The 14,630-nt window shown below is 53.1% G+C and overlaps 1 protein-coding gene across 2 annotated transcripts in view; it reads left to right on the top strand.

The window, feature by feature from the left end:
• nectin3a (nectin cell adhesion molecule 3a) overlaps nt 1–14,630 on the top strand; it is a 91,017-nt gene that overhangs the window by 29,013 nt on the left and 47,374 nt on the right. For both annotated transcript variants that reach the window (XM_064302828.1, XM_064302827.1), the window contains exon 2: nt 11,520–11,867. In XM_064302828.1, coding sequence (XP_064158898.1) covers nt 11,520–11,867 — 348 coding nt within the window. The remainder of the gene's footprint in view (nt 1–11,519; nt 11,868–14,630) is intronic.

The following is a 14,630-nucleotide window of genomic DNA, read 5'->3' as shown; positions in this document are numbered from 1 at the left end:
CAGACCCCCCACCCTGACACAGCGGTGCCAGCTTCTTTGTTTATCGGGCACTTGCCATCGCACCGCTTGAATGAGTCCAATCAGCGCGCTTTCCTCCCCGGGAAGGATTTCCAAGTCCCTGTTCTTCTCCTGGAGCTGCGCTTCACGGTGGAGGTTTTCTGGGATCAGTAGTTTTTTTGGGTTTGGGCCACAGTTGCCCCTCTTCCACCGTCCCCCCCCCCCCCCCCCCCCCCCCCCGCACTCAGAACATGGACCTGGAGGGGGCTACCGGAACGCGGTTTGAGCGGGAATCAAGAACTGCTGAATAATTCCGTCAGATTGCGCGACACTTGTACGGTAACCGAGGGAAACCGCGTTAGCGGGACGACCGCCATCGCCGTGGCCGCGGTAAAGCGCAGCGTAGCACGCAGACGGCTAACGTGAGCCTTCCTCTCCGATAGCGATCTTTTTTTTGGGGGGCGGTTCTGTTTTGTGGCAGGCTTCTGTTTTCGGTGCTCTTGAAGGGCCCAGAGCTATTTATTCTACCTGCAAGCATTTGGAAATTCAATTTTAACCCTCAGATTTGATTTGATTTGATTTGAGTTCAGCCCGGGTCTGTTGTCCTTACGAAACTGGCCCATAGATCTCGTTGGATATAAGTACACCGGGGTCCATTTACCTCCCTTAGTAGGCTTGGCCGTGCCTGTGTGTGAGTGAAACAAACAGCTTTTTGCTGTATACTGCACAGGGATGCAGGAATGAACCTTTTTGAAAATGTGTGTATTAATTACATTGATTGCGGTTAACTTGGTTGGGCTGCTTCGCACTCTACCCATCAGCAGTTACAGGTGACTGAAGATCTGAAAGGTCTTATGTTCCCCAGTATTGGAGGATTGCCTGCATCAGGGAAAGGCAGTGATTTTTTATTTTGTATTTTTTTGACCAGTGCCGTATTAAAGGTGCTGCATGGTATTATACTTGTGCGTTACTAAGTTTGAGTAATGGAGAGGAATATAGCCTGAAGCATTTGAGAATAAATAGATGTGTTGATGTTGGAATCTGTAACCTACACATCCGTTAAACTTGTGTCCTGGAGGGAAGATCAACCGAAAGGCGGTCGGATCCCCAGGTTTAAGTTTTCGCTCCGATTGGTGAGAAACGCACAGTAACATGGGAAACCTGGGCGGGATGGGGGTGGAGTGGTGGGGGCTGGGGCTAATAATGGGGAGATAGGATTTGCTGTTATTGGTTCAGTAAATACCCCGGCTATATGAATGTGTACATTGTAAAATGAAAACAAAGTGTCGGGCTGGACGAAGCGAATGAGTAATGTGAGTAATCTTGTGCTAATGTCCTGCGGAGCCTTCCCCCTCCCGCGCGGGGCCTTCCCCACGGGGCCTTCCCCACGGGCCTTCCCCCTCCCGCGCGGTGTCTTTGCGCTGCCTGTGCTGCTTAATGACGGTCGAGCCAGGCGGCCCGTCGTTATAATCTGCTGTGTAGCGAGGTCACGACCTTTCCCCCTCTCCACGTCCTGCCCAGCAGTCCCATCGATTTCAGTTTTTCTCTCTCTCTGTCGGCAGGCTGTAATCAAGCGGGACAGGCCGAGAGGCGTGGGGCGGGGGGGTTGGGGGACGGTCTTCCGAAGCAGCGAGGGGAGAAAAGGGTGTTGCGGGTACGAGAGACGTGCTCCCAGGAGGGTTCCGGCGACGCCCACCTCGTAAAAACAAAAAAAGAAAAACAAAACACCCTGGCGCGGAAGAGCCTGTCAGACTGCGTTTGTCTCCGGCGTGAAGAATGAGTGTTGCCCAAACACTTTAACACCCCTCCAGTCACAATGTGAGGAAGGAAACGTGCAGGAGGAGCTCGAACCTCACTGCTCCTGTCGTTTTCGCACCCCGTTCCCAAACAACACCGCGGCACAGTTTAACCTGCGTCCGCGGGCGCAGTCCGCGCAGTTTACCGAATTTACGGCGGCGCAAACATTTTTAAACGGGACGCAGGATCGTTTTCTCCCCTCCTGATAATCGATTCCTCCAGCGGCCCAGGGTGCACTGGGCTCCCGGCTCGGGGAAGCAGCAGGAGGAGAGCCGGCCGTTTCGATGCTTTACGGCCCGTTTCTGTTCCCCCGAGTTGCGCGGTGGTTAAAACAGGAAAGTGGGTCACACATGAGAGCGGTGGCAGTGCATTGCCCGCGCTGAGAGGGCGCTACGCTAACCTCCCGCTCGAGCCCCTCGGCATTCCGCTCTCAGGCCTGGGAATGCCATGGGCTTCTTTTGGGAGCGCAAGACCCTGCCAAAGGTCTCTCAAAAAAACAGAGTGGAAAACTTCTGTGTGAATAGCACACATTAAGAGTGGAGAGAGGAAGGAAGGGGTGGGGGGGTGGGCAGAAGAAACAAGGTGTAAAAGGTGGTTAAAAATGAAGTGGTTAAGTTTGAAGGCCTCCTCTCTCTCTCTCTCTCTCTCTCTCTCTCTCTCTCTCCCGCACCTTGTGTCCGGCTGTTTGTGACAGCGTCTTATTTATCCGTGTGGAGGAGGGTGAGGAAGAGCGGGAGGAAGAGCGTCTGGGAGAGCAGCTGGGAGAGCGGGGGTGTTTTATGATGCCATCCGTCCATCCGTCCGCCCGTCCCGTTCATTAGGATATTGCAGAGCTCGGAGAAACGGGGGGAAAACAAAACATCCTTGTTACGCGAGATGAATGGGCTCTTTTTATAGAGCTTTCCGAAAATAGGAAATGGCGCGTAACTGAGGGAACTGAACACGCTTTGTGTGTCTGTGTGTGTGTGTGTGTGTGTGTGTGTGTGTGTGTGTGTGTGTGTGTGTGTGTGTGTGTGTGTGTGTGTGTGTGTGTGTGTGTGTGTTGTGTGTGTGTGTGTGTTGTCTGTCTGCTGTGTTGTGTGTCTGTGTTGTGTGGTGTGTGTGTGTGTGTGTCGTCTGTCTGTGTCTGTCTGTCTGTCTGTCTGTGTGTTGTGTGTCTGTGTGTTGTTGTCTGTGTGTGTGTGAGTGGGTGGGTGTGTGTCTGTCTGTCTGTGTGTCTGTTTGTCTGTGTGTCTGTGTGTGTGTGTGTGTGTGTGTGTGTGTGTCTGTCTGTCTGTCTGTCTGTCTGTCTGTCTGTGTGTCTGTGTGTCTGTCTGTCTGTGTGTGTGTGTGTGTGTGTGTCTGTCTGTGTGTGTGTCTGTGTCTGTGTCTGCGTCTGTGTCTGTGTCTGTGTGCGTGTCTGTGTCTGTGTCTGCGTCTGCGTCTGTGTCTGTGTCTGTGTGCGCGTCTGTGTCTGTGTCTGTGTCTGTGTGCGCGTCTGTGTCTGTGTGCGCGTCTGTGTCTGTGTCTGTGTGCGCGTCTGTGTCTGTGTCTGCGTGCGCGTCTGTGTCTGTGTCTGTGTGCGCGTCTGTGTCTGTGTCTGCATCTGCGTCTGTGTGTCTCTGTCTGTGTGTGTGTCTGTCTGTCTGTCTGTGTGTGTGTGTGTGTGTGTCTGTCTGTCTGTGTCTGTCTGTCTTTCTATCTGTGTGTGTGTGTGTCTGTCTGTCTGTGTGCGTATCTGCGTCTGTGTGCGTGTGTGTGTGTGTGTCTTTCTGTCTGTCTGTGTGTCTCTCTGTATGTGTGTGTGTATGTGTGTCTGTCTGTCTGTCTGTGTGTGTGTGTGTGTGTGTGTGTGTGTCTGTCTGTCTGTCTGTCTGTCTGTCTGTGTGTCTCTCTGTCTGTGTGTGTGTGTGTGTGTGTGTGTGTTCACGTTTAGTCCTGAGTGGCTCCAGTGCGTTGGCTGCAGCTGTGCGCGTGTGTCTGAGTGACAGGTCTGTTTGTGACGCGCGGCTGTGACGTGACCCCCGCGTGTCAGCCCTGATTCCGCCGGCCTGACAGGAGTGACAGCCCCCCCCCCCCAGAGGGGCTCGATCCCCGCCGGTCCCGCCCCGTCCAGGACATCTGCTCTGAGTCAGCTCCCCAGCGCCGAGCCCCTAGCCCCCCCCCCCCCCCCCTCAGCCCACGCAGCGAACCCAACTGAGAGACACGGCAGCACGAGAGCGCTCTTGGGTTTCAGTTTGCTCTGTTTGGGTAATTCTTCATTGTATTTTTAAAATTTCGGTCTCCTGGACAGGCCGCCCCGGAGTTCAGCGTGTGCCCGTGCGTTTTCCTGGCTCGGGTCAGCCGGGAGCGGCAGACGCCGCCTCCGAGGGGTTTTTTGGAGTCTGCCGAAAGTCACGCATCCGAGCCGTGCTCCTCCGAGCCGCCCCTCGTCCCATCCAGGACCTTTTTTCCGCTTTTGATGTTGTGCTGGAACGGTGAAATCGCTAACGATTTCCTCTGGGGTGAAATTCCGCCTGCTTTCCCCTCCGAGGAGGAGGAGGAGGAGGAGGGTGTTGGAGTCCTTCTGCTCCGTTCGCACGCTTCCGAAACTTCAGCTGATCCTGGGGGGGACGGGGGGGGGGAGCAGGGGCGGGGACGGGACGGGGGGGGTGGGATGGGGTGACGTGCGGCCCTATGTTCCTGTCCTGGCTGTCGCTCTGTTTCAGTGCACATCAGTCTGTCTGTGGATAGAGCTCTGATTCTGTGCACATCAGTCTGTGTGTGTGGATAGAGCTCTGATTCTGTGCACATCAGTCTGTGTGGATAGAGCTCTGATTCTGTGCACATCAGTCTGTGTGTGGATAGAGCTCTGATTCTGTGCACATCAGTCTGTGTGTGGATAGAGCTCTGATTCTGTGCACATCAGTCTGTGTGTGGATAGAGCTCTGATTCTGTGCACATCAGTCTGTGTGTGGATAGAGCTCTGATTCTGTGCACATCAGTCTGTGTGTGGATAGAGCTCTGATTCTGTGCTCATCAGTCTGTGTGTGTGGATAGAGCTCTGATTCTGTGCACATCAGTCTGTCTGTGTGGATAGAGCTCTGATTCTGTGCACATCAGTCTGTGTGGATAGAGCTCTGATTCTGTGCACATCAGTCTGTGTGTGGATAGAGCTCTGATTCTGTGCACATCAGTCTGTGTGTGTGGATAGAGCTCTGATTCTGTGCTCATCAGTCTGTGTGTGTGGATAGAGCTCTGATTCTGTGCACATCAGTCTGTGTGTGTGGATAGAGCTCTGATTCTGTGCACTCATCTGTGTGGATAGAGCTCTGATTCTGTGCCATCAGTCTGTGTGGATAGAGCTCTGATTCTGTGCACATCGTCTGTCTGTGTGATAGAGCTCTGATCTGTGCACATCAGTCTGTGTGTGGATAGAGCTCTGATTCTGTGCACATCAGTCTGTGTGTGGATAGAGCTCTGATTCTGTGCACATCAGTCTGTGTGTGTGGATAGAGCTCTGATTCTGTGCACATCAGTCTGTGTGGATAGTGCTCTGATTCTGTGCACATCAGTCTGTCTGTGTGGATAGAGCTCTGATTCTGTGCACATCAGTCTGTCAGTGTGGATAGAGCTCTGATTCTGTGCACATCAGTCTGTGTGTGTGGATAGAGCTCTGATTCTGTGCACATCAGTCTGTGTGGATAGTGCTCTGATTCTGTGCACATCAGTCTGTGTGTGGATAGAGCTCTGATTCTGTGCACATCAGTCTGTCTGTGTGGATAGAGCTCTGATTCTGTGCACATCAGTCTGTGTGTGTGGATAGAGCTCTGATTCTGTGCACATCAGTCTGTGTGTGTGGATAGTGCTCTGATTCTGTGCACATCAGTCTGTGTGGATAGAGCTCTGATTCTGTGCACATCAGTCAGTCTGTGTGGATAGAGCTCTGATTCTGTGCACATCAGTCTGTGTGTGTGGATAGAGCTCTGATTCTGTGCACATCAGTCTGTGTGTGGATAGAGCTCTGATTCTGTGCACATCAGTCTGTGTGGATAGAGCTCTGATTCTGTGCACATCAGTCTGTGTGGATAGAGCTCTGATTCTGTGCACATCAGTCTGTGTGGATAGAGCTCTGATTCTGTGCACATCAGTCTGTGTGGATAGAGCTCTGATTCTGTGCACATCAGTCTGTGTGGATAGAGCTCTGATTCTGTGCACATCAGTCTGTCTGTGTGGATAGAGCTCTGATTCTGTGCACATCAGTCTGTGTGTGGATAGAGCTCTGATTCTGTGCACATCGTCTGTGTGTGTGGATAGAGCTCTGATTCTGTGCACATCAGTCTGTGTGGATAGAGCTCTGATTCTGTGCACATCAGTCTGTCTGTGTGATAGAGCTCTGATTCTGTGCACATCAGTCTGTGTGGATAGAGCTCTGATTCTGTGCACATCAGTCTGTGTGTGATAGAGCTCTGATTCTGTGCACATCTGTCTGTGTGTGGATAGAGCTCTGATTCTGCCCTGTGATATTCATCCATATTCTTCTCCTTCCTCCTTTCCCTTTTCACTCTCAACTCTTTCAGGCTGCCACTGTAGTTCACTCAGTTTGTCTCCCTCCCATGCTCCCCCTCTTCATTTTCGCTCTCTCCCACCGTGGAGTTGACTCTCATTCGCTCCTCTCTTCCTCGTCTCTCTCTCCCTCACTCTTTCGCTCCTTGCTGCTGTGGTGTACGGCCTGTTGGAGGAATTCCCCTCCTCTGCCCCCAAACCCCCCCCCCAGATTTTATTTGTTCTCTTTCTTCTCCTGTGAGGTCCTGTGGCTGTGTCCTGTGTGAGTGTTTCTGTGGCTCTGGGTGAGGCCGGCTTTCTCACACTCATCCGCTCAGCGACCTCACTTGACCTCCCCGGGCGTTGAGCACCGTCAGGGATCCTGTCACTCGCGCAGGCGCACCTCAAACCAGACCTGTTTTTGGGTGGGGGGCGCACCGGGGACAGAGCTGGGTCAGAACGGGGGCGACGCTCTGTAGGGTGGGGTGCGTGTGGCGGGGTATTTGGAGGGGGGGGGGGGGGGTTTGGCGCGTCAAGTGGCCGGAGCGGAATGTTTGGGTCTGTTGCCGAGCAGCGCCGAGGGTTTTGATTTACGATTACATCTTCAGAGCAGCTTGTCGCAATTAGCGATGTCGGGGGAGGGGGGGGGGGAGAGGGGAAAAACCAAACGCTGAACGCGCTTCAAAGAGGAAGCATATCTTTCCCATTTACTCTATCCTTGCCCTATTTTTCACTTTTTCCATTTTTTTTTCAAATGACATCTTTATTGATGTTTTTCCCGTTCCCTTTTGTCTGCTTCCTCCCCGCCATCCTGCCCCTCCTGTAACACAGTGTCCCTCCGGAGACCGCGGCGGTGGGCTTGGCCTGGGGGAGGAGAGGGTGGCGAGTTTTGTGTGGTCTCGTTGATGGAGGGGGGTGTGTCCTGAAGACAGATGGCGGAGCTGCTTCCTGGTCCCGGAGTAGAGAGGAAGGAGGGATGGGTGAAAGGGTGAAGGGAATGAATGCGAAGATGAGGGAGGAGGAAGAGGAGGTTAGGCGGCTGTCATCGGGAAGTGGAGGAGAGGGAGAAACCCCACCCTGGCGCACCGCCTCGGTGCGCTCGCTCGCTAATCCTGACAGCGCGGGGTCATCGGTGTGCCGTTCTGCACAGGTGGTCCTGAAACTGTGTTATAAAGCGCAGGTGGTCTTCCCAGCCTGTGCTGAGCTGTGCTGTGCCGTGCCGTGTGCTCTGTGCTTTTAATGAGGCTCATGGGTTTTATTGTGCTGCTTGCACAGTGTATTCCGGATGATCTCTCTTCCCCAGGCTAGCATGGTCAGGTGACCGTGAAAAGACTGTCCACAAACATCCGTAAGCCTTCACCACGATGGTCTTCTGATAAAATACTCAACAGGGTGGTTATTGTTAGACTGAAGCTGAAGGTAAAGTGGTACTTGTCTGTTTTTGAGGTCAGGGGTCGAAGACATGACAAAGGGAGACCTGTTTGATATCACCTGCTGGTATCCTGCTTTGGAGGATGTGTCTGTTACTAAATCGCTGAATAAAAACCTCTCTTCCCTCCTCCTGTCTTGGCTGAGCGGTCCGGGGTGGGAAGTGGACCAGGGAACATGGGGAACTGGCCTTTTCTTCGAAAATCTTAACAGACAATGTTAATGTTTGCCGAAAAAAAAAATAATAATACAACTGAAGGAACATCTGTGTTGGTCTTAAAAGTGGAAAATTTGAGAGCCAGACTGATTTTTCTTTTTTTTTTTTATCCCCCTTATTTTTTCTCATGAGTCGTCGGGCAGATCGTGTTGTTATTTGGATGAATTTCATTCCTGGTCTTCCTGCGGTTTCCTGGCAGTTCAGACCGATTCAGGTTTCTCTTCAGAAAACCCGTCTCTTCTGAAGTCTTGTTCTCCCGTTTCCTATTTTCCCATATTTATTATTTTTTTTTAATCTTCTGGTGCTTGGAGGGGAAGGCTGAGTTTGGGTGTCCCACGGAGGGAAGGCTGGGTTTGGGTATCCCACGCTGGGATTGCTGGGTTTGGGTGTCCCCACGCTGGTACCATCTGTCGCCCCTGCTCCTGTGGAGAGGGGGAGGCTGCACCCCCCTCCCGACTCACCTCCTGCTCACTGTTATAACCCAAATGGACTGAGAGGTGCATTCGCTTCTCTCAACCAAACACACACACTTACACACACGCACTTGCACACACACACACGCACATTCACACTTAACACACACACACGCATACACACACACGCATTCACTCACATACACACACACACACACTCTTAACACACGCACACACACATACACACACGTACACACATATACACACACTTACACACACACGCACGCACATACACACACACACGCACGCACATTCACACACACTCACAAGCACACACACACACACTTACACACACACGCAGGCACATTCACACACGCACACATGCACACACACACACACTTACACACACACATCCAGCTCTTGTGCCGGAGGCTGCTAACATACTGTACTGAGTGTTTCAAGGTGGGGGGCAGAAGCTGTAGCGTGGGGTATGCGTGCGGTTGACTGTAATGGCTCAGATTTACCGTACAGTCACACAATCCGGAGTGTCAGAGTGCCGCTGGGCACCAGCAAGGCCCTTTTGGCAGCCTCTGGCCCCCCATTGGCCAGAGGATTGATGTTTGTGTGTACATGCTGTAAACTGCCTGTTTATTGGCCTGTCTGAATGTGTTAGCGTCCGCGCTAAACGGTTTTAACTGAAAAGTGATGTGCAGTGGAGTCAGCGCTGGGCGGAAATGGGGAACTTATTATGGGGTGATTTATTTCTGTGTGCGTGCGTGCGTGTGTGTGTCTGTGTACGTGGGTGAGTGTAAACTTGTGTGCGTGTGTGTGTGAGACACGTACTTCATCCAGGCACCGGTAGTGCTTTGTGGAGGAGAAGTTGGAGCGGTTTTCCCACTCAGGCGGTGGAGAAGGAGGAATAGACAGATTGACTGAGGAAGATCGGAAACAGCCGTTGGAAAGAGAGAAAGAGAGAGAGAGAGAGAGAGATACACATGTATCTGTTTTTAATTATATAATGTATTTTTATGTCTTTTAGTTCTAGTAGTATAGCTGTTGTTTATTATTATATACTAATATACATTTTATGTCCGTTATTTGTTTCCTCATATTTATTGTTGTTGTTATTCCTGTCATCATTGTTGTTGTTATTCTGGTTGATTAGTATGCTTTGGCAATATGTATCTCAAAATATGTCACGTCAATAAAGCATTTTGAATTGAATTGAGAGAGAGCAAAAGAGTGACAGAGAGAGAGAGAGAGAGAGGCTGAGAGAGATGCAGAGAGAGAGATCGAGAGAGACAGACAGAGAGAGATGGAGAGTGAGAGACAGTGATAGAGAGAGAGCAAGTGAGCAAAAGAGTGACAGAGACAGAGAAAGAAGAGAGATAGAGATATATAGAGAGAGACAGACAGACAAAGAGAGAGAAGGTGAGAGAGAGACAGTGATAGAGAGTAAGCGAAAGAGAGTGACAGAGACGGTGAAAGAGAAAGAAGAGAGTGATAGAGTGATAGAGAGATAGAGAGAGAGAGAGAGAGAGATAGAGAGAGAGAGAGAGAGAGAGAGAGAGAGAGTGGATGGCGGACGTGCAGAGGAGCCGTACGGTCATCACATTAGGAGGCTACGGTTACCTTCCCTTCCCTCTGGGCTCTCAGCCGGGCCAGAGCAGAATCAGATCTTCCCCCAGCTCTCACATACATTCACACATATCCCCCCGCCCCCCCTCCCCCCCAGACCGTGCCACGCGGAATCACGCTTATTAGTATTTCCATGCAGCGTGCTCTCCCACCCACCCCTCTGGCCCCTAGTCACAGATCTCTCCTGATTGAGTAAGCAGGGGGAGTTCTGGGACTTGTATTTCATTATTAATACTTTCCTGGATGGAACGTGGATGTTTGCGGCTGAGAGTGCGTCCGCGATGGTTGTTAAAAGTCCATCTAATGCGGAAGATGTGAAACGCAGGCGCCCTCTCCTCGTCGGTCTCCTGCTCCTGCGGCTCCCGCCACAAAGTGGAAACAAAGGTTTCCTCCTCCTCACACGGTCCCGGTTAATTTGGATGCTGCCAGCTAAGCATTTTTAAAAGATGTTATTTTCTGTACATCAGTCCCTTGTTATCCATTTTCCTTAAATAAAGAACGTTTTTGGTGGGGGGGAGGTGACGGTGGGTCACGCACCGTTTCTGCACCACACATGAGCGGACACGGGACAGGGGACAGGGATGCGGGACAGGGGACAGGGGACACGGGACAGGGGACAGGGAACGCGGGTCCCTGAGGAGCGGAGCCTCTCTCTCGCGTGGGGCGGGGCAGGGTCGGGTGTGCCGTGCCGATGTGGCGCCGTGCTCGCCGTCCCACCCGGGCCTGCGACCCGCTCCTTCACCCCAGCGCGGCGTCCGGGGCGGAGCCGACCCCCCTCCCCCCCCCCACCCCCCACCCCCTCGCCCGTAAATCCCGTTTACACGCTACGGCGAGCCGGAAACAAGTCCCGTGTGTGCAGATAGCGGCGCGTCGGGACCCTGAGCAGAGTAATGAGGCCTTATAAAAACATGGGGGGGGGGGGGGGGAGGAAGTGCCTCGCGCCTGTTTCATCTCCTTCCAGAACCCCGTATCTGTGCTGAGCTCTTTTCTCCGGGCTTTTATGGGTCAAGGTGCTGACAATTAGCGAGATGTTTAGCCAGAGCACCCCCCCAGGGTAATAGAAGAGGGGGTGGAGACATTCTGTTTAGGGTATTGAGTCCTGGGGTGGGGGTGGCCTAGTTCCCAAATTGTAAAGGTCTTGGGCAGCCTCACTAACAAGACCCCGGTGGATTGATCCAATGCCTGAGAGTGTGTTTTGTTGGGACATAAGGCTGTTTCTGGGGTGGTCTGAAATTGCTGCTGACAGCTGTGTGTGTTTTACTGCCACCTACGACCGTTTTACCGTTTGTCAGAGCCATTCAATGCATCTTTCTGGCAGTCGTGTTGCACTGTCTGGCAGTTGCGTTATGTTGTGTAGTTTTGTTGTGTGTGGGAGTTGTGCTGTGTTGTGTAATGCTGTTGTGTTGTGTGCGGTTGTTTTGTGTAGAGTTTTGCTGTGTTGTGTGTGGCCTTCCTGGCTGGGGAATGGGAGGGTGAGGGAGCTGTTCTCCCACAGGAAGTGACCTCGTTGTCTCCCCTCTCCGCAGGCGCGGGCAGCAACCAGGTGGTGGTGTCGGAGAAGGTGGGGGCGGTCCTGGGGAAGAACATCACGCTGGGCTGCCGGATCGAGGTGGGGGCCAACCTCAGCCTGACCCAGAGCTCCTGGGAGCGGCGGCTGCCCTCGGGCACCCTCACCCTGGCCGTCTTCAACCCCCAGTTCGGCATCTCCGTGGCGCCCGAGTACGAGAAGCGGCTGCACTTCCGCTCGCCCTCCGCGCACGACGCCACCGTGGTGCTGGAGGACGTGGGCTTCGCCGACAGCGGCGTCTACACCTGCAAGGTGGCCACCTTCCCCCTGGGCAACACCCAGGCCTTCACCACCGTCAGCGTCATGGGTAAGTGCTGGGTGTGTGTGGGTGTGTCTGTGTGTCTGTGTGTGTGTGTGGGGAGGGGGGTGGGTCTGCGTGTGTGTGTCTGTCATGTAAAAGTCCTCCTACAGAAGACCAAAAAGCTCTAATTCAGCAGGCAGCGCTGGGGGGAGCCTGCATTTCCCCCCGCTGCAGAGCTAGTGGGCGTGTTGTTGCGCTGCTGGGGCTGATGGGATATGTGGTCCCTTAAGGAGCCTCTCTCAATCGGCCCAGTGCAGGCCCTGATAATTACAGCACCCAGACCGGGGGCATTCACATTCAAATCCCAACACTCCAGCGCCCGGGCCGATGAGCCAGCGAGTCTTCACTAAGCCTCTGCCCTCTGAATGATCACATTCTCCCAGGTAAAAACTGTCCCTGGCGAAGAAAAACAATGACAGAAGGGGGGAAAAAAGTACAGAAGAGTGGAAAAATAAGGATGTTTTGGTGGCCGTTTCATTGTCTGAGTAGTTCTCTCTCTCTGAGATTAGGTAAATTGGTGTCACTGATTGAATTTTTCCGCGTTCTGTTTCTCTCTGTCCCCTTAGCTGAGGGGAGGGATAATGAAACGGGTCAGTAAATATTCATGATCCGCGACTCGTTCGTTAAAGGGCCATTATAGATTAACTGCCTCGTAAACGCACACGCGCGTTAATGCACACGCACACACACGCACACGCACATAAACGCATACACACACACGCATAAACGCAGTCTCGCTTCTGTCATCATTCTCACAGAGATGGGCGCAAATGCAGGGATAAGTACAGATACAAACTCTCACACACACACACACACACACCACGCAGACACACACACACTTTTAAATGAAGGAGCCCAGTTCAGAGACAGCGAGTGGCTCCCTGGCCCAGCAGCTCAGTCTCAGTCTCCTCTCTCTAAGGCTTGTGATGCCGTAATGAGTGCTCTGTGCTCTCCGTTGATTTTACTTTCTTTTCTGAGGTGGTGAAAGTTCCAGAGGGAAGAATCCCTTCTTGCAGAACACACACACACCACACACACTCACGCACGCAAACACAAACCATGCACGTACGCACGCACACACACACACACAAACACACACCTGCAGTCGCAGCATTCCTGCAGGAAACTCAAACGTGACAAACGCCGCCACTGCGACCAGGCTCGCCTCTCATTTCTGTTTGAATCATCGTTACAGTGCACCGTCGCAAGCCACGTGCCCCCCCCCCCCCACCCCCCCGGTCACAGGAGGGCATGGCTCTCTTTATAAATCCATTAGATGCATCAGCTGAGTCTAATGAGCTGGCGGAGCCTGGCTGATCTGGCCGGACACCGGAAAGCGGCTGAGGATCGCTCGCTTCGGGTTTCAGCCTCAGCGAGCCGCGGTCCTGAGGCAGATCCAGCGGAGGGGTAGGGCGCTCGGTCCCCGCCTGCCTGCTCTGTCCTTTGACCTTTGACCCCAGTAAACCAGGGGAGCAGCTCGCGGGAGAAACGTTTGCGTGGCGGGTGAGGATCAGCGCGTCTGCTTGGAGTGCTTTGGAGAGTCGCCAGGAGGAGTTTTACGATCTGCGGTGAATCCCAGAGTGCGTCTCTGGACAAAGGTCCGCTCACATGCCTCAGCCCATACACGCGAATGCTAATGCGTGTGAGTGTGAGTGTGTGTGTGTGTGTGTGTGTGTGTGTGTGTGCGTGTGTGTGCGTGTGTGTGCGTGTGTGTGCGTGTGTGCGTGTGTGTGTGCGTGTGTGTGCGTGTGTGTGCGTGTGTGTGCGTGTGTGTGCGTGTGTGTGCTTGTGTGTGTGTGTGTGTGTGTGTGAGTGCGTGTGTGCATGCGTGTATGCGAGTGTGTGTGTGTGAGTGCGTGTGTGCATGCGTGATGCGAGTGTGTGTGTGTGTGTGTGTGTGTGAGTGCGTGTGTGCATGTGTGTATGCGAGTGTGTGTGTGGGTGTGTGTGTGCGCTGCGCGTGCGTGTGTGTGTCTGTGCGTGTGTGTGTCTGTGTGTGTGTGTGTGTGTGTGTGTGTGTGTGTGTGTGAGAGTGTGAGGAACAGGCATAACTTGCCTCTCTATCTTATACTCAAGCTGCCCCCCCCCACCCCACCCACCCCAACAGGAAGTCATTACCCCATCCACTGAGCTTGCTCCTGTCCCTGACAGCACCCCTAAATTAGCTCGCAACTAGTTTGGCTAGCCGTGCAGACCCTAAAAAGAACGGGGGGCGGGGTCACACCCTCCTAGACACCCTGACATCGCAGAGCTGCTGGGAGGGGCTGGGAGTAAGAGGGGCAGCTATAATTGGCGTGGGACGAAGCGCTCAGTCTGGCTTGTGTGGCGCGAGGGGGAACGGTGGACGAGGTGTGTTCCTCCGGCTATATCAGGCACAGGGGTGAGGGGTTATTTACATTTTTCATTCCAAGGACAGAAAGGTTTCCCAGAAGGAGGGGGGGGGGGGGACGCTGTGGGGGGTCAGATGTCTAGGGATGAGGAGCTTTCTGTGAGGATTAGGGTGATGTGTAGTGTCCCCATGACTCTCCTAACAGGAAGTACCACACAGGGACCAGAATGAGATGGAGGGAGAGGGGAAAAAAAGATGAACAGCATTGTTCAAGGTTGTTCTGTGAGTCACGGTCCAGTTTGTAATCGTTAACGAGCATTTTTTTCCCCCCTCTCTTTTTATGTCAGCTGAGTTTGCCTGCTTTTAATAACGGCATAGTTTTCCCCTGAAAGACATTGGCCAGGATTCAGCCAACATCTGTCCTTAACTCGACTGTCAGA

The sequence above is a fragment of the Anguilla rostrata genome, chromosome 12, assembly GCF_018555375.3.
Source record: "Anguilla rostrata isolate EN2019 chromosome 12, ASM1855537v3, whole genome shotgun sequence".
Lineage (NCBI taxonomy): Eukaryota > Metazoa > Chordata > Actinopteri > Anguilliformes > Anguillidae > Anguilla > Anguilla rostrata.
The sequence above is the reverse complement of the archived record's forward strand: the minus strand, read 5'-3'. Positions and strand labels throughout refer to the sequence as shown.